Source organism: Haliotis rubra, unplaced genomic scaffold (assembly GCF_003918875.1).
Source record: "Haliotis rubra isolate DU_JTF1 unplaced genomic scaffold, ASM391887v1 Scf983, whole genome shotgun sequence".
NCBI lineage: Eukaryota > Metazoa > Mollusca > Gastropoda > Lepetellida > Haliotidae > Haliotis > Haliotis rubra.
The window spans coordinates 60,700-81,503 of NW_025767727.1; the positions used below are offsets into that span (position 1 = coordinate 60,700).

A 20,804-nucleotide genomic window follows, 5' to 3' on the forward strand; every position below is an offset into this window, starting at 1 on the left:
TGACTCTGTCCTGTCAGCTGCCTTTTGATGGGGGGACCACAATTGTTAACTTTTGGTCCTTTCTTCTGTTAACATTTATATGTGGATTTTGATGCAAGCATCAAGTGGAGAAGCGACCCTTTCCTGTACGAGTAATCTTACAAGTACTGGGTCGTATCACTTATACTAGTCGTTAGACGTGCATTTAGACTTAAGCAGAACTCTGCTGAGTGTAGGCTTGGTAAGTCATGTGATAAAAGAGCAAGACTTCGTCTCAGCGTCTTTGAGGAACTGTCAACTGTTGTGCTACAACCAGTGGGCCGAAATGGTGAATGCCTGAGACGTCCTCGGTGGCGATATCTCCCAAGTAGTGATTTACAAACCCTATGTCTGATTTCCAGAAGCAGCCCTCCATTATCGTCTGTAACGAGCAATTCCCATGTAGAGCGAGTGTTGCACCAGAGCTCTAACTTCGTGTGGGTTGGAGGCTCTTGGAGGATCAAGTCCTGCTGCCTTGTAGGCCCGTAGTATGACAGTTCTGATCCAGATTGATATCGTAGTGCGGGAGACCTCCGTCTGTCTCACTGTCGATATCGGGACAAAAAGTCCGTTTCTGGCAGCATATGTCTCGAAGCTGCGCCACTTGTCGTCGTACAAGTTGCGTGTAGACTTGCGTAAAGCTAGTGTCACTGCTTTCGCTGCTCTGGCGGAGTACCCTCTCTTGTTCAAGCACGCCTTGATACAGTCCACCCATGTAGTTGGAATGTCCGTGGGTTGCCGTGCGCCTGCTTTGTGTGAGGATGTACGAGTAGATTCGACCACTCTGGTAGTTGTAGCTGTGGTGGTCCTAGTTCTTGTATGAGAATGGGGAACCACATTCTCGCTGGCCAGTAGGGCGCGACCAAAATCAGTTGGAGGTTCCTGGTCTGGCTGATTTTCTGCAACACCCTCGGTAGTAGAGCTGGCGGTGGACACGCGTATGCGTTTAGTCCTTCCCAGGATATGCTGAGAGTGTCCGTTGCCCACGCTCGTGGATCTGGTACTGGAGAGAAGAATGTTGTCAGCTGATTGTTGAAACATGTGGTGAAGAGGTCTATCAGCGGGGCTCCTATCTCCTTGATGATCTGTTTGAAGATCTCGGGATGTAGCATCCATTCCGTCGGAGATTGTTGAGTTGGACGGGAGAGTGCGTCTGCTATGACATTCCTGGCTCCTGGAATGTGGCATGCTCTTATGTGGATGTTCAGATCGTCGATTAGGTCGAACAGTTGAAAGCAGAGGTACAGCAGGTTCAATGATTATGTTGATCCTTGCTTGTTTATGTAGAACGCCACTTTGGAGTTGTCCATGTGTACCATGAGATGCGCATTCTGTAGAATGTTGCCCCAATGGAGTATGGCGTTGACGACTGCTTTCATTTCCAGCATGTTGATGTGCAGACTTTTCTCTTCCTTGGTCCATTTCCCGGCTGCCACATCGTTGTCGAGATGTGCTCCCCAACCTTGGAGTGACGCATACAGATGATTCTTGCACTCTGGCTCTGCTAGATAGATGCCTTTGCAGACATTCGCTCTCTGGGTTCACCATAGAAGATGAGGTCTGAGGTAGTCCGGGAGACCAAAGGGGTCTGGGTCGTCGAGATGAGCATTGATGAGGACCTCTAACGGGCGTAGGTGTAATCTCCCTCTGGCTGTCATGTCTTGTGCAGACGTGAGGAGACCCAACAGACTCTGCCACTGTCGTAGTGGCCACGGAGAGAGTAGGGCTTGTGGGATTGTCTGTTGAATCTTGAGCCATCGGTCCTCTGGTACGATGATGCGGTTCTGCGTCGTGAGAAATCTGATGCCTAGGAACTGCAGGTCCTGCGTAGGTTCTAGGTCCGACTTGAGTAGATTCACTAACCACCCCAGCTGTGTAAGCAGTTTGATGGTACAGTTCTGTAGTCTGAGATGCTTGGGATCTTGATGTATTTGAATCCCGTCGTTGAGGTAAAAGGCACTGCGTAGACCTCGATGATGTAGATGTATGACTATGGGTTTCGTCACCCTTGTAAACAACCAAAGGGCCCGATGATATTCCAAATGGCAGGACCTTCCATTGGTAATGTAGCCCGTCCAGTGTAAACCTGAGGTACTTCCTCAAGTCTGGATGTACAGGAATATGCAGGTAAGCGTCCTGTAGATCTATGCTGGCCATGTAGTCCATCGGACGGACGAGGTGGATTAGTTGAGGTAGATGTATCATGCGAAACTTGGGAGGTCTGCTCAGATAGTCTCTGTTGAACGTGCTCATATTGTAGATGAGTCAGAACTTTTCTTTGGAGTTTTTCTTGGGTACTAGGAAAACTGGTGAGTAGAAACCTGGCGTGATGTTGGTTTGATCTACGACCTCTATGGCTCGATTTACTAGTACAGATGAGACCTCCTCTCATAACTTCTCTATCTGATGCGTCTTGAAGTCGAACTTGTGAGGGTCGACTGTAAGCGGTGGAGCGGCCTGTAGTTGTATGTGATATCCGTTTCTTAGGATGTTGGATACAAACGGATCTTGAAGTATTCCCCAGTTTTCCCAGTGTAGCTGAAGGTGTCCACCCACTCGTGAAGGTTGTACAGGAACGGCTGGGGGTTCGATAATCCTTGGCACCTCTGGGTGCCCTGCCTCATCCGGACCTTGCTCTGTAGTTGCCGGCTGGGCGACGAAAGGAACTTTTTCCGCCTCTGGAGCTACCCACTTTCTTGTCCCATGCTCTCTGTATCCCAGGAAACTTGGACTTGCCCGAGTAGCGCTGGGATGTTTGCCTGATGACGCTGGCCAGAGTATCTATGGACTTGATCATAAGGACCTCCCTTGAGTCTTTGGTAACTTCCTTGGCAACCTCGTTGATTCCTCCAGCGAAGATGGAAGGAGTTGACCACAGGGCTGTGTAGAGTGACTTGATAAAGTGGTCACTCCAACTGCAGGAGGCGAGGAGACCTTGTCGACGTGCCAGTGTCAGTGCTGGAGATGGATGAGAGATGGTCTGTCATAAACTGTTGGTCCTTCTTCTGCATAAGGAGGGCCGAATATATCATCCTATCTTCTTCCGCAGTAGAGTCTCGGAATTTAGCGATGAGCGTTTCATTGACTGCCCTTGATCTGTTGAGGCCGAAGAACATGCGCCTGGTCATAGTTTCAACTTGTGCCAACTTTTTGTCTTCAATGTTGTAAGACTTGGCCTTGGCATCACTGATGACTTTGAAGTTCTCATCGATGTCCTGTGCCTTCAAGAATGGATCCATGTTGTGGAAGGAGAACTTTTTGGCGTTGAACTGTGGTAGATGCGGCGCCTGGGCTTTTGTGGCTGACTTGAAGGCTGCGTCCAGGTTCTCTGGGACCGCAGCGATGGGATCAATCGGAGGGAGAGTGATCGTGTCGACATCATCATCCTGCATGAGATAGGTGTGAGCCGGATTATCATCCTTAGATGGTGATGCCAAGTCTAGACCGTTGGCCATCCAGTAGCATATTTCAGCGTCCGAAAAGATGATCCCGCCGTCATCCTCAATGAGAGGAGTGTTGAATAAGGGACGTTGATCCTCCTCCGATGGTGATCAAGGTGGAGTCCTTCGCAACTGCGGTGACCTCGTGGAGACCTGCGTGGAGATCGGCTTGGAGATCAGTGTGGCGAGTGGCCTGGTGAACTGCGTCTCTAGGGTGACCTGCGCGGAGATGAGCGACTGTGGGTTCACGAATGGCTCGGCGAATCCCTCGACGATCTGCGTGATGTGGAAGATGTCTTGGATACTGTATCTGAAGTCCTTCGCGAATGCCTTCGAGAACGCTGATCATCTGATTCTGCATCTGGGGAATGGCGACTGGTCCTTCGCGAACGCTGGTCATCCGATTCTGTATCTCGGGATGGGCGATTCCTCCTTCGCGAATTCCTTCGCGAATGCTGATCGTCCGAATCCGTAGCAGGTGATGACCGAGTCGTCCTTCGCAAATGCCTTCGCGAATGCCTTCGCGGATGCTGATCGTCCGAGTCCGCCGCAGGGGATGGTTGAGTCGACCTTCGCACAGGCTGGTCCTGCAGTGTAGATCTGCTGCCAGATGTCACGTTGATGGAGGGCCCCTCAGAGACGACATCTGTGTTGGAGCCTTCGTGAAGGCTCGGGACCTCTTTGTGGGCTGGCTGTGACTTCTTCTCCAGGCCGTAACGCTGCTCCATCATCTCCATGATTTGTTGGTAGAACTGCTGCATAAAGTCCCCCTGGTTGAAGGTCTGCGGTGGAAGTAGCGCTGCCCTTTCTGCGGTGATAGCGACGTGGCCCACAGGACGCTCATCTGTTGTCAGCGTAGATACCTCGGGTTGCGTGGAGATCTGCGCTGAAGTCACCGTAGCTGAGACTGGTCTTTTTTGGGGATGAACCTCTGGGATGATGATCGGTTGATCATCGTAGAGTCCCTGTTCCGTCAACGGGACAATCTCGGCTGAGAAAGTCTGTGTTGTCTGCGCTGACTTCCCCGTGGTGGTGGACGACGCCCTGGGGGTGCGGAGTCTGCGCTGGGTGGTTGACGATTTCCGAGTCTTAGGCTGAGACGACAGGATGTCCGGAGTAGCAGGTCTCTTCTTGGAGGTGGCGGACTTCGTCCCACGCCTCTCCTCCGTGGGAAACTCCAGCGGAACACCAGACGGCAGGGGGTCGTCAGACAGCAGTTGACTGGTGAGGGACACCGCTGATTTATCCATGACTGGACCAACCAGTCTAAACCTATCTGCAGCACGTCTAAAGACGCAAAGAAGGTATTTATTAAATGCACAAGTAGTTAAATGCTTGCAATTAATGCAGCAGGAGCTGAAAGAACATGGTACCGTGCAGCTAGGGCACAATTGATGAGGGTCAGCAGCAGAGAAACGTAATCTACAATTGGAACAGTTTTTCATGAACGTAAACAACTGAACAAACACGGACCAACCCGTGCATAAACAGTGCTAAATACGATTAAATATGGAACCATATTGTTGAAAGATACTAGCTAAACCTCTATAAAGTATAATAGAGGTGTCTAACTAAATAATAAAAGGATATAGTGCCGTACAGGAGACACAGGCGCTCTCACACCCTGCTCACAGGGTGAAGAAGGAGAGAGTGAAGCATGGGAAAACAGTGGCGCCACTTTTCCCGCCAAAACCAGAAACAGAGATAACTCTGGTGAGTAGTGATTTTACGTACGTTTTATTGAAGGGAGCTTCAATAAGGAGATACAAGTGTTCCACTATGTTCGCAAGAGGAAGAAGACAAGCAAATAAGCATGAGTCAGGATAAGGAAAAATTGGATTGTATAGATACAAGCAAGTATGTTGCAGAGAAAACTATGCCTCAGTAACTAACTGCCATATTTGCAAGATAATATAATAATACAACTACCATTGAACATTTACCCAATGGTGACCTTGAAATATGTAAGTATGTAAACATTGACCCATGCCTAATCTTACCAAAAGCCTTGGCAAAGAAAGGCCCCATCAAAAGAAGACAAACTGATATACCAAGTTTGATGGCGACTGCTTAAAACGTTTTGAGAAAGTGTTATCCAATACTTTGAGTTGACTTAAAAAGAATTCCTAATGGTCCCGTGGAAGAGCCCGTAAAAGAATAATCTCTAACGTCAATTTGTAGTATTTCTTGAAAAAATGAGGAGGAGTACTGTCAAATATAAGATGCTATGATAATTGCCATGATTGCATTCAAACTACAGTTTAAAGCTAGATTTTTGTGTGTTTTTTTAAGAACATATTGCCCTTACATTTTTCTAAATTTAAAACAATCTAAAAAAATGTCTTGAGCAAATCTAGGCAACATAATGATCTTCATGAACTTTCAGCCCTAACAGTTAGTCATCTCTTAGACATCCCTCATACATCTTACACTATCAAGAACATGATCTATCATCAGTTTTCACACATTACAATTCTATCCACATGTGTGTAATACCAACCAGAATCAATATTTTCAGGGTTCACTTCTTCCAAGGCTTGTCTGGCCAGTTTTTCTGAGAAGTTACTGTTTTTCATAGCATCAATGAAAACTTGTTTAGTGTCAACATCTTGATGTGTCTCTGGTTCAATGTCTTCAGTCTCTGTCTCTTTTCTGTCTTTCTTGGCAAATACAACTTCTCTAGCAGTCTTCATAGCAAGGCCAAGATCAGACTCAGTACAATCAGGCTTGATCAGAGACAACATAGAGTACACATGAACAGAAGGTTCCTCATCTGTGCCCAGTTTGATGAGTTCTCTCTGAAGGAACACCAGCTGCTCAATGGTGTAGAAGTTCAGCTCCAAGTATTCATCCCTTTTGTCACTGACATAGTTCATCCATTCATCATGGAAGTCCTCAAACTCATTTGCAAGAGCTTGGATAAAGACATCAACATCCTCTTTCCCTCGATGTCCTTTTAAAGTTTCAAGATTTTCCCCTTCACCAAATTCCAAAAAGGTGCAAACATTCCTCTCATCTCCACACAAAAACTTCCCCTTCCAACAGTTGAACAAGACACATCCGTCTATGCACAGTCTGATATAGGTCTTTGCAAGACGCACTATGCCATCTAAAACCTGTAAGAAAAGCATACACATGATAGCATCTGATCATATGAACCCCCACTTTGGGTGACAAATATCTGAAAAGGAGGTGAGAAACTACTTGAGCCATCAAACATCAAATGCAAAATTATCAAAATTATTGCCCATTGGAAACTGCAAATAACACAATGTTAATTTCAGTCTTGGTCTGTCTCAACTTTACGTAAGTCTGTGACCCACAATACATTTGACCATCAATGTTTGTTTTGTTGTACCTAACATTGAATGAAATCACCTTGGGTTTTAATCTTGCAAATGGTCAAACATATGTAAAATGATTCCTGACTGTATAGACAATTCAACTCATTATAATGTTAAAATAAAAATAACACATATTATATATGTGCAATGACCATAAATCATGTACATCAGTATGCTATAAGGGTTTAACATCATGAATCACCAGGTCCATGATTGGCTACTCCACGTTGGTGACTTGAAGTCAGACTATGATGGACTACTTCTGTAATTACAATTTTGATAAGTTTGTTTTTCTCAGGTGAAACTCACTAAAGTCCATGTTGATACTTTATTGTTTCATAGTGTTAATATGGCCTTATCTAGCCTTTATTATCATCCCTGATAATCCACAAGTAGGATAGACATAACTTGTTTCAGTGGCAGTTAGAAGTTGGTGTGATGAACAACAAGGAGAGTTCTATGGATATACAACTTCTTTAATATAATATGAGCAACATTTCGGTGTAGCTACTAACATGGTTATCAAGCAAATGATCTTTCCTCCTCAGAACAGGTGCTAAGTCTTATGATGTGGTATTGGAACTTTGTTGTCCGTCATGGCCATAAATACATTGATGTCCATGATGCCAATCTTTGGCTGGTAATAGCGAGGCATTTCCTACATGTTTTCAGATGGCAATGCACCTGTTGACCATGCAAATGTCTTGAAAGCCTATGTGATAATTACATTCATATCAAGAAATGATAATCATAACCTCTTCACCTAAATATTATTGGAAATGTGAGGTGAAAATTAAAAAGAGCCATCTAAAATGTACTGACAATACCACCACCAACTATTGGCTGTTACAGCATTTCCTGACTACATGGCAAGACCTAATCTTGGAATACATTCTGTGGATTCACAATTCTTAGATGTCTGCCAGAAATCTTGATAATTAAAGTCATATTATTTAAATAGTACAAGCATTAATAAGGTGATTTTGCTGCAGTGACAATTTCAGAAACCACCTTGGAATAGACATACAAATTGCAGTATGTCTGTAGTTCGCACTCAGGAATGGCAGCTTTATTTTTTTAATAGTTTTTACAGATTTACACAAATTTAAGCATTTCAGGCAAATACTCTTGAAGTTGTTTTAAGTAAAAAATTTACAAATGCTGAAAATGCCAGTTTTCAGAGACAACTTTCACAACAAATTTCTCACCATGGTGAAGTGGTCCATATCTTCTTTCCCCTTTTCTGCCTGGCCAGCCACCAGCATGAGCCTGCTCTGGAGATCCACCAACTGGCTGTAGGTGTATCTTCGGGATAGATTTTGCTCTTTGTCTTGTGTAACATGTAGGCTGATGACATTGTTCAAGGCCTATCAGAAAAATGATAGGATGGTTGCAATGTGATGATCAAACAAAACCCTAATTAACTTTAATTTAAAAGAAGCAGATAAAATGTTACGGGACAAATCATTACAGACATCACAATAAATACTAATGGAACACTGGTATATAGAAAGGAGTATTATCTTACCAGAAGTGAACAGTTCTGTATGTCATCTAAGTTGCCAATTTTGTACATGCCCCTGTTGTTTATCTGTCCTGCCTGTGTCAAGGAGGTTACTTCAACAGATCCATGTGACTTCTTAACTTCCTTCAGCCAGTTCAAAAACCGACTGCATTCAGTCTACCACACACATGTAAAAAACATTGCAAGCCATTAGATCTACATTCATGGTTTATTACATCACATTTTATTACCATTCTTCTGTATCCTCTGCAGAAATACTGGCAATGAATCCTAAAAATCATAAAATACTAATAATAGTAACAAAGAGTTAAGTATTGGCTATATAGTATAGGTAGTTTGGAATATAGTCTTAGAGTTTAAATCAAGGTCACAAATCTTGGCTATATCTTGTCAAACCTACCAACTGATTTTTATCTGTAATTAGTGTCATTTCTTTCAATGGATTATTATCAAAATGGATTTTGCAATCTGGCAATAGTAAGCATGGTGGAAAAGAACAAGCTTTTTGTCCAACTAATTTGCATAATAGGTAATGGTGTCCATAAAAGGTCTGTGGAGTTCAAATGTGTTTTACTTTGAACTAGATCAGGATTATCTACAAAATATTCAAAATCAGTTTTGAAACATTAGATTAGATTTACATCACATTAGCTTTATTTCACATCAGTTAATCCTGTTATTGTGAAAAAAAAATCCTCAAACTTTGGTCAGCTATTTCAAAGATATAATATGCACAAAACTCATTTGTATCATTGACAGTCTAGGGTGGCTTTAGTCAGTAAAATGCCATTCATAGGATATGATTGACATGATTTACATAACATAACTTAAAGGTCACATGCAACGTAAAACACAACTTTGCAGATTCTGATACCTTTCGGTATGGACATACCGAAACAAATCGTCAAAAATGCAAATTCAACTTATGAAGTTGAAAAATAACGAGATGAAAAAAAACGCGCAAAATCGGAGTTCAAACGTTTCACTAATTTTCCCCAAAATTTCTGGGGAAAACGGGTTTCAACAGCTGGGCTGCGCTCATAGCACGTGCGCAAGTAAATAGGTTTGCGCAGCTTGGAAGCGGGTTGTCAGGTGAATACTCGGTGAAGGCTTTGGTGTGAGCTATTTTTCTAATGTTTTGTTGATATCTCACAGGCGCGAGCTTTTTATATGTTATGACAGAAAATTAACTGTTTATATAATTTCATTTGTCTATTTCACCATACGTTCTTCTTACCGAGACACTTTCTCAGTTCGATACTTAAAAGCAATGTCATTATTTAGCGTTGACAGAATTTCTAACTGTGATATAGATATGTCGTTGTCACAGACAAAACTCAATGTCTTGTTTTATTGACACCTGTGTGTGTGTCTGCCTGCCTGTCTGCTAATGACAATATTCAATACACAGCTGCTATCACTGACCACGTGCAATTTGAACTTAACACCAATCAGGCTATACACCATAAACAAAACGCATTGATTTATGGCACGAGTTCGGTCTCTGTCACTTTATGTAATTACACAGACAGGCAGGTGTGATACTTGAACACATGACATGTTATGATGTCTGTTGATTGCAAAATATTATACACAAAAAATGAGCATGTATTTACAAAACCCAACATCTCTATATATACACACACAATGAGCTGCGCGGCATGAGGGCGGCATCGGCAAATGAACCAGCCGTTACACTTGAGTGCACACCCACCCGCTCTGACTGGGTTCGGTATCCCGGCTGCTTCGTTTCGAGGGAGGTAAACCCAAGTACAAAATATTGCACTTTTGATTTGCGATTATACGCTTACAATTTTGTTTATATGTTTTTTCATAATCAGCAATGCATATTATATGTCATGAAGAAGCGATAATTGTGTTTTAATTATGTTTGGTTTTTGGTTGCATGTGACCTTTAATGTTTTTTTGTTTTGTTTGGGTTTAAAAAAAAGAGAAAAAGAAAAAAAAGCATTCAATTGCTTACTTTCAATCATTTTTGGTTTGCAAAAATGATAAATAGAACGTTTGATGTCCTTTCTTTGCATCAAATCAGTTATGGTGCTAGTAATTTCACATGTACTAATTTTTGCACATACTTTCATGACAAAATTAAAATACTGATGTAAAATATTCTTCATGAATATTTCAACTAGTTAGAATGTTACATTTACATTTGTTACAAATGTTACATTTAACTTCACATTGATCTAACGACGACATTCATATGTAAACTATTAATATACTAGTATGCTTGTATCAACAACAGACTGCATGAGTGTTTCCATGGTTTGGTGTACCTAAGTCATGTTAATACTGGGAATAGAGTGGAAATGTTAAATTATGACTTTTGGTTGTTGAATACCCACAAAATGGAAGGAGAGTATTAAAAGGTTTTAAAGTTCTGCAATGGAAACACAACAAAACTTTACTCAGAAATCCAAAACTACCAAAAGGCACTAGTTCACCACTAGACACAAACGGTGTGCCAAGTTTGGTGAAGAAACATTGAACACTTTTAAAGTTCTGCTCTGGAAAAGACAGATTTGCATGGATGAACAGATGGACAGATGGAGTTCAAAATAATACCAGACCACAAAAGGCATTGCAGGGAATAAAATATACACAATTTATAGACCTTTACTTTGGATTATGAATTTGCAATGATAAATGCAAAGTTTTATGGCTGCAGGGGTAACTATGTTATATGATGGTATGTTATGTTTCACAGTAACCTGCATGAAAACCTTTGACCACTTTTCAAAGCAGGGCTTCCTTTTAGAGAAAGTAAATAAAGCAAGTCTATTCACAGATGCATTGATGTGATGTAACCTTAAGCTGTTCATTGAACCCCTATATTTCAAACACTATTGATCATAATGGCATTAATCAGCTTATATTTACCTAGATCAATAACCACTGCATCAAAATATATTAACATTACAAATAACAATAAAAGCCTGATAAGAATTACCAATTTGTTTGGTAGTTCCTCATCAGATCTGAGTTCCTGCCAGACCAGTTCACAGTTCTTGAGGAAAGTATCATAATCAGCATTCTTTGGTGTGTTGAAGATCAGTGGAGCATATCCAGTGGTGGCAGAGTGGAAACAGTTGACTTTATGAATCTCCATCGGTTCCTCTCCAGCTGAGATGAAAGCCAGGTCCACAAACACCTTCAGTTCCTTCACGCCATCTGACATACAAACATCAATATGCAAAGTCACTTTGAAACAAAACCAATGGCAAATTAGTGGAAACTTTGGGAACTAGTCCCTGCTGAAGGTACACCAAAATAATGGTGAGGATCAACACATTCTGTGAAACATATATTTCAATAAATGATTTGATATTGTAAATATTGACTGTTTGGGGAAAAGGTTGAATAGAAGGTCTATACTATGGTATCACCCTAAAACTTTGTACTAGTTAAAGTAAGACTGTAATTATTTTATTGATAGATATTGAGCAGTTTTTAAGTTATGCTCCGGCAATGATATCCACACACTTTGAAGACCAAGTCCAAATTGTATCCATGGAAATCGAGAACAATAACAATGTCCTAAATCTGTAAGTGGCAAAAGGCCCCACTTACATTCTGTTTGATTTATGTACTAATTCTTGTCGAAAAATGTTGAACAGTTTTTTAGTTATGCTCTGGAAATCAAATTATTATGGACAGATGGATATACTGTTTTGGGATACTATGACTGCCGTTTTGTACACGGGTGCTCTTGTACCTGATACACGAGTTTTGCTTCCATTTCATTACAGATGTGTTTGTTTTGGTTTTAGAGGAAATTGTTGCAGTTTTGGAAGTTTATTTTCTTATTTTGGTGATTTTTGTTCTGTTTTGGTGTATATGAGTTCAGTTTTGAGGATTTGTTCACCATTTGTATGGTAAGCCTGCATATGCACTTCCATTCTGATGTCAATGACCTTCATTCACGACCATGCGCTGCCAGCTAAAATAACATTAAAAGCATATCTGGTGCAACGAAAGATTCATCACTGTAGCAAACAGTAAATGCAGTATTTCAAAGTCTTTTTCAAAGTGTGAACAACCTTTGACATAAAATTCATTCAAGAAAGGTCAGTGCTTATGTATTGTTAATCACATAAACTGTTTGTATATTCACAAATTGATAATGACCTTGATTTTTCAGAGGTCAGAGAATCTGCTGAAAATTCGAAAGATCTTGTCCATTATATATCTTTGAATTCAAAGAATATTGTTGGGAAGTCACAGCTCACCATGGTAACATAAACAAAGTGCTAGCTAGTGTATTGGTAGTCAAATTCTGACAAAACTTTAAAGCATAATTGATTACATGCTTAATTGATTACATGGGGCTGATTAACAATGTTGTCCTGTACATATTAAAGTAACAAGATTCATTTACCTTTCATGGATGCTCTGAGCCAATTCACCAGATGACTGCTATTCTCGAAGGCTTCAATACACCTTTGCTTTTGGGAATCATTCATGTCATGGAGTATGGAACAAGTCTCTAACACAGAGTCATCCATTGTGTTTATTGGGTGGTCTTTGCCACTTCCCTTGAAAATAAAATTAATAATTCAATTAATTCAGCTCATATCTTAAAATAGTAGTCATTAAAACTTCCCTAAAGAACAACTTAATGCTGTTGAATAAGTTTTTCACCAAAGGAGTTAAAACAGGTAAAATAGAATTTTCAAGAAAATTATACATGCATCTAAGTGGCAAAATGCATAGGGCTGATGTCATATATCTGCTGGAACAGAAGCTTGTTGCAAAATACATTTCAGAGATGTCAACCTAGAGATAATGATTTCTAATAGACCTTGATCATAATGTTTCCAAGTTGTACACAGTAAAAATGCCAGAACATAGTGGGTAGTGATGTCTGCAATAAGGCACTGAGAACTGAATGGCCATCTCCCACATGGAAAGTCATAAGTTGAACCATAGGTTTCAAACCCTTAGAATCACTAAATACAATTCAGATACAGTGAATCAAAAGACCCCAAAGAATTTCATCAGTAGCATAAGAGACTGTTCATAATCTATGGCTAGGTGTGTGTGTGTGTGTGTGTGTGCGCATGTGTGTGGGAGCGAGCGTGCATGCGTGCGTGTGTGGTTGTGGTAATGATGATGATGATCACTTTTACGGAGAAACATGTACAATGAGAAAGCCCCCATCAAATTTATGTACAAAGTAAGTGACCCCCCCTGCATGTCACATACAAAATCAATTACCCCACCATAATTGTTTAATATTTTCATGTACAAAATTGCTGCCCCCACCCCAGTACATGTGTACACAATTGTTGACCCCTCCCATAAAACAAAATGGGTGACCACCCCTTAAAATCATCATTCCTTCCCATATTTGTATAAGTCACAACTCCATAACATACCATTTGTTTCACAGCCTCAACTGGGGCAAAGTTTCCTTCAATAGAGTATATTTCCTTTATACTCATGATGATTTCAGCAGCCCTCTGACAACCCTGCAGAATCTCAAAGCTCTGGAGTTGCTTAATTCTCTTAGGAATCCAGTCTGAAGATCCATCACTCATAACCTGGAACTCTTTTGTTATTTTAATTTCATCACCTTGAAATATTCTCACATGTTCCTGTATGTTGTTGAATGTCTCTGTTCCATCCTGCATCTTCTTGCAGAGATTGCACCATCTCTGACTGGACTTCTGCCATACTTTCAAGACAGCTTCCTCAAACTTTGTTCCAGGGGCAATGCTTGCTCCTTCATGTCTCCACATTTCCCTAAAGATCAGACTTTCATTCAACCTCTCAAGTCGAGGAACCATTTCCATGATTTTCTCTGGGATTTCTGAGATACAAATGATTGGTTCATAGGAATCTAGGCTGTCTTCCCCAGCTTCACATTCTTGTTGTGGATGACACAGAGTACACAACACTTCAGTGTCAATCCTTTCTTCTATTTCTCTTACTCTGTTTGATAATTCATCTGTATTCACTGGATATGAAACATGAACATGTGTTTTAATACAGAGATAAATTATGAGATCACAAGTCTAAAAACATGACAAAAAGAACTCTAAAAACCCTTTAAGCATTCTAAAGGATGAGATTATGACTTCCCATAATTCATCTCACTTTATGGATAAAGGCTAATCAATGCTAACTCTGGAAAAAAATCAAGTCAAACTTACAAAGTTAATATGGTACAGGTGGAAAGGTAATACAAGCTGTACTTGACATGGTATCTTACGTCCATGTCAAAATGGTGAGATCTGATTGGTTTATGTGATCTAGACAAAGTACCAAGTATCTGGCATGGGAGGAAAACACATTTCTGAGCAAGAGAATACATCTATTTCACCCATACACAAAGAAGTGGCATGTGCAACATACCTCTTCACCCTGCTATGAAGTTTAAGCAACACTTCATGATGAGTCACATGATACAGTAAAGATAATATCAGCTAAATCGAACAGCTGTTTCTGTCAACTTTCAATTTGCTTTAATTTAATCATTGCATATTTTCACAATGGCAGATTGAAAATCTGTTGGCAAGATAAATTCAATTAACAGAAGCAGTAAAACCATCATAGACGGATCCACACACGCATGCATGCATGCACCCAACACACACCCAACACACACACACACACACACCACACACACAGAGTCCTGAAAGGTTATTAAATGACCATTGAAACTCTCATGACAACGGGTGAAAATGAACTGTGCCCCCACCCCCCAACCCCTTTTCTAAAAAAGCTGTATTAGCCCCTGACCATTGATATACTCCTCATGATACTGCTTCTACTGCTTCAAGAATGTGTTTTTCTTACCTTCAATGATATCAGTACACATGATGAGTAGGACATGAGCTCTTTTCAGATAGATCTGGCATGCTTGGAGTTCTTTCTCACGAACATTAAGAGTGTGTTCCATGCTGATGTGTAATTCATCTCCTTGCCTTGATGCTGCCCAAAGTTCAATAAAATTCTTCTTGTTGGAAAGAATCAGTTTCAGCAGCCACACTGAATTGTCTCCCTTTGACAAAGATGCTGCTATTTTGTCCAGCAAAGAGACAGCTTCCATCAGATGTTGTGAGCAGTCATACACCAACAAGTCGTAAGCGTCAGGATCACCAACTATATCACCAAATGAACAAAAATATATCATAAGAATTCTTTGACTTTAACTTGAGATAATTGTATATTAAAATTATCTGATTCTCAATCTTAATATAATAAATATGATACCTGATAGCTACTTGTCTGCAGTGACAAACTGTTCTTTTGTCCCAATGTTTCTATTCAAGAGATAACAAGCAGTTGTCACTAAAGTGACATCATCCCTCGCCGCATATTATCAAATCAAACTTAAAGAGTAATGAAAGTGAAGGTCGTAGTTTAAGATGAGGTTAACTGTCAACAAAAACATGACCAGTCAACCTCTCTTGATATTTTGCTCTGCTCTGTAGCTGTTCAAACACACAAATATTTTCAAGACTCACTTTGACCTTGACATGAATGTCATGATGTATGAAATATGCAAAAATTAGTAATAGAGAAATTGCTTATCAAACATGTGTTTGCCACTGATATGGCAATGTCCCTTGCCGCTAAAGAATGGAATATCTATATTTACTATTTTTTACTTTTTGGTCACATACAAGATGCCTGAAATGACTGGTGTCTGCATAATCACCCAAGGTAGGCTGTCAACATACTTGAAAACATTGGGTGCAATGTTTTATGAGATATCACGTTTAAATAGGTTTGAAAAGTGGTCAAAGTGTCGTGGTGACCTTGAAGATAAGGTCAAGATCACCCAAATCAAATGGTGTCTGGGTAATCCCCCAATGTAGGCTGTCACCACATTTGAAGATATTGGATACAACAATGCATGAGATATCACATTAACAACATTTTGAAAAGTGGTCAAAGTGTCATGGTGACCTTGAAAAAAGGTCAAGGTCACCCAAACCAACTGGTGTCTGCATAATCCCCCAATGTAGCCCGTCACCAAATTTGAAGACATTGGGTAAAACAGTTCATGAGATATCGCGTTAACAAGAATCGGGACATACGTACGCCGCTGAATACATAGTCCCCCGTTCCATGTTGCAGCGGGGCACAAAAATACATTCAAGAGAAGTCTTGAAATCTATGAAGAAAACCCAGTGAATTCTTCTTGAGATATCTTGCTGACAATCTTAACATACTGAAATCTTCAAAGTGTCGCTGTGACCTTGAAAATTACGTACGGGTCACCAAACTCAACTGAGCCCTGCGCCCTCCCTATATGAAGCTTGGTGTCAAATATGAAGAAAATCCAGTGATTGGCTCTTGAGGTATCGTGCTGACAAGCTTAACATGCAGCTTAACATGCTGAAATCTTCAAAGTGTCGCTGTGCCCTTGAAAATGTCATGAAGGTCACCAATATCCACTGGGCCCTGCGCCTTCACTATATGAAGCTTGCTGTCAAACATGAAGAAAATCCAGTGATTGGCTCTTCAGATATCTCGCTGACAAGCTTAACATGCAGGCTAACATGCTGAAATCTTCAAAGTATCGTCGTGACCTCAAAAACAATTGGAAGGTCACCAAAATCCACTGGGCCCTGCACCTTTCCTATATGAAGCTTGGTATCAAATATGAAGAAAATCCAGTGAACGGTTCTTGGGATATCTTGCTGACAAGGGTAAAACGTTAAAGTCCCCTGGTGACCTTGAAATGAAGGTCAAGGTCACCAAACCTGTGTGGGACCTTTCTTATACTGTGATGAACTGATATACCAAGTATAAAGAGAATCCAGTCAATGGTTCTTAAGATATTCCAATTTGTACGTACTGACAGACGGAGCCTAATACTATATCCCCCGCTTCGCGCTAAACGTGGGGGATAATTAAAGCAATAGTGTCATAGAGTTGTAGCTCACCAGAATACAGTCATCAATTGAAATAGGCAACAATAGTCACTGTCAGCAATGCTATTAAAATATTTTATCCTGTCTTAATACCAAGGAAAAATCATGAGCAATTGCGATATATGTGAGTAAATTTCTACGTTTTTAATTCTTCAAAAATAATGCATAGTCATATAATACAATGTACATGATGTACAACTGTTACATTTGCTCATGACAAAGTTTTAAACCTGAGCCATACATTGAGAAGAATGTTTTTTCTCTAATGCCTGGCAACCTTTTCACAAAAACACACTAACATGCTTAGATTTGAAAGATATTTGATGTCTGGATCAAGAAACTATAGACAGATACATGTTCGTATTCATCAATCTGGCAATTTCATAGAGTAAAAATGCATTATAGAGAAAAAAAGATGATCAGTAAACAAAGTATGGTTATCATTGTGTAGAATTTTAGGAATACAAACCACTATAACATCATTGCCATATTGCAAGAATTTTGTCCTTACGTAATAGCGGTAGGGTATTCAAAAGAATTATCAGTGTTATCATTTAATAGTGCAGCATCAAAGAAATGAACAAAAATATGCTGTAAAAGAGGTATGGTAATAAAAAGAATTTTGACAATTTATTATTGGACTCGGCAATATTCCTAATATATGATAAAGGATTCAGGACCAGACTTAAGTACACTATCATTTTATACCTGGATACAAAACCTAACATAAAATAGATAATCTCATTTTATACTCATGTTGACATACAGAAACTATTCAAATCAAATGCACCTGTAATAACACTTAAACTTATGTCTTACATTATCTTTTATATCTTAAAAAAGTCTTTATGTTACAATCAAATGGCATAGATTTTCACATATAAACAGTAGTAGAAATTTAAAAGATATAATTGTATATTTTTCATTATAGAGATCAAGTTTTCAAATATTACGAATGATCTGTCTGCAAGGCATGCATGTGAAGTTCAACTTCATAGGTCATCAGGTTTATCAGAAGATAAAGTTTTCAGTACCAGAAAATGCATTTTGAGAAAGTAGTACCTGTCACAAACTTATCCAATTCAAAGGGACAAGACTAGACAGGTTTGCACTGTCAGTACTTTGCCTTTTGGTAACTATAACATGTGTCATCATATACTTTCTGTGCCCACTGCAGCCTCGTTCACTTGCTGATTCCTATCCATGGGTATGTCATTTTGTCTACGGTTGTCTCTGACAAATCATTTCAGGTGTATATACTTTACAAATTCCAGTTATGCTGTTAGTTGTTTAGTTTTTTGTTTTGTTTTGTTTTTATTTTTTTATTGATTCCCAAGATAATATTATCACAGATATATAGAGCCCTGATACATACGGCTTAAAGTAATATGGCTTATGTTGTTAGTTGTTTAGTGATACTGTCATTCAAACCCTCACATTCATAAAATTGTTTAGAACATTTGTTACAACAATGGAAGGGCAACATGTGACTTCTATAATCTACCATGATTATTACAATGGGTTCCAGATTAGGAATAAAGATAAGCATGGCATATGAGGCAAAATAACAGTGAAACGATGTTATATTCTTTTCTTCTAAAGTTGATTCCATTTTGTTTGTGTTTGTAATAGTTTTCTGAAAACTATCCACTGAGATGCATAACCTTGTCAGGAGGTTTACAGCAATGAGGGGAAGACAGTAGAAGACATTTTTAAAGAAACTACCAGTATGACTAAAATTTATTATGGTGATGTCATGCCTAAACTCTTTCATTAAATAAATTTTATATATTTTTGTAAAATCAAATAAAATCTGAAATTCAAAGTCGAATTATGCTCATGAACATTTTTAGACAGTTTTAACACATTTGGTTTGGAAAAACTTTTATTTAACTGACATAAACAACTATGATGCCCACTATATTGCAGCATGTTAAATCCTTGTCAATGTTTTTAGAGTTTTAGACCTTATGGTGTCAGAGAAAGAGTAAATTACTAAAGATTTAAAAACAATATTTTGAAGACAATCAAAACAATGCAAACATTAACACCATGATCTATGTATCAAATGATCAAAATATGGTTCAGACTAAAACCTTCAGCCTACACCTACAAGTAAAACCTTGATTGATACGATAAATGACAAAAGAGCATGCCTTGCTCTGAGGTCACTCTTACCAGGTAAGCAAATGGTGATCTGCTTACTTTATAATGACTTACTGAAACGACTGAAGTAACTGATCAAGGGTCTCCAAGTAACGATGTGAAGAATCAATTTCTCCTCATCTGCATTTTCTGGCCAGTACATTTGGAGATGTTTAGAAACCATTTCGCAGAATGCCTTATCCATCTGGCTATTCCTTGCAAACTGGTCGTCTTTCTGCATAGTGAAATTCACATAAAAAATTATCAATCTATTGAAATAAATCAAACAAAGTTAACATTGATCTTGTGGCATAAAACCTCCAGCTAACATAATTAAAAACCTAAATTGCACTGGAGCAGTGTGAGGTATTAATTCACAAACGATTATTACTGAACAAAATTCATGTTCTTTCTATTTTTCACTGGTAGTGACAGCTTTTTATAAGCATTAAGTTTCATAGCTTCCAGAGTGTCAGCTAGCAAAGTGTTCTTTAAGATAGAAAATATAAATCAAAACACACAAAAAAGAGAAAAAAAGATAAGAACAAAGAACAGGCATCACGTCTTATAAATAACATGTATCATGTATATCTGATGACAAGGCTACGCCAACAGGTCTGTCAACAACTGGGATACCCCTATCCAAACATAAAATGTCTATTTTCATACAATTCTAGACCATAAAGCACCGTTTGATGGTGATGTTTGGGTCGTAGGGTACGAAATATACTTACCTTACACAATTTCGAACTGTCGTCCTTTACAAAACAAATCTCATTGGCCTCAAAATCATGAATGCAAAGGAACATGATACATGTACCTCTCTATTCGACATTGGTTGACATTGGTCTTCATATCAATAAGGCCTTCATATCAATATATCATAGAACAAGGCCCTATTTGCACATCCGAACAAGGCCCTATTTGTAAACACAACTTTAATTTTTTTGAAGGGGGCACGGTTTGTGAGGTTGGACAAGAAATGTATCTAATGCACCACTCAACATTGAAATGAGTCCTACTCTAAAACATGAACATTATTTTATCAAGGATTACATCACATTCTCCCACCTAGACTGTTAATGAAATATGTTTAAAACACAGCAGTTCAGACTTTATTATTACTGCATATGTTGAAATAAGTAATTCTATGAATATTTGCTCACTCACCCCTCAAAAGAAAATACATACATGCCGGTTATATGATCGACCCCTTAATAAGTAATACAGATCTGAAATTTGTGCAGAACATTTGTGATATTAGGAAAGTGTTGTATTTAATTATGTCAAAGAATTGTAAAAATGCTTGTCTTACCATAAATCGATAAATGTTACTGGGAATGTCAATGATTTTGCATCATTGTATGCTTTGATCATTTGAAAAGTTAACACATTTTGTCTTCTAACAAATGACAAGAAGCCC

The 20,804-nt window shown here is 39.3% G+C and overlaps 1 protein-coding gene across 1 annotated transcript in view; it reads right to left on the reverse strand.

Moving 5' to 3' along the window:
- The window catches only part of LOC124265542 (E3 ubiquitin-protein ligase rnf213-alpha-like), a 142,665-nt gene that overhangs the window by 60,678 nt on the left and 61,183 nt on the right, over positions 1-20,804 (reverse strand). The window contains exons 10-17 of the mRNA XM_046700327.1: positions 19,457-19,616; positions 15,150-15,455; positions 13,727-14,307; positions 12,727-12,883; positions 11,299-11,519; positions 8,331-8,483; positions 8,011-8,169; positions 5,959-6,574 (exon numbers count right to left, since the gene is read on the reverse strand). Coding sequence (XP_046556283.1) covers positions 5,959-6,574; positions 8,011-8,169; positions 8,331-8,483; positions 11,299-11,519; positions 12,727-12,883; positions 13,727-14,307; positions 15,150-15,455; positions 19,457-19,616 — 2,353 coding nt within the window. The remainder of the gene's footprint in view (positions 1-5,958; positions 6,575-8,010; positions 8,170-8,330; positions 8,484-11,298; positions 11,520-12,726; positions 12,884-13,726; positions 14,308-15,149; positions 15,456-19,456; positions 19,617-20,804) is intronic.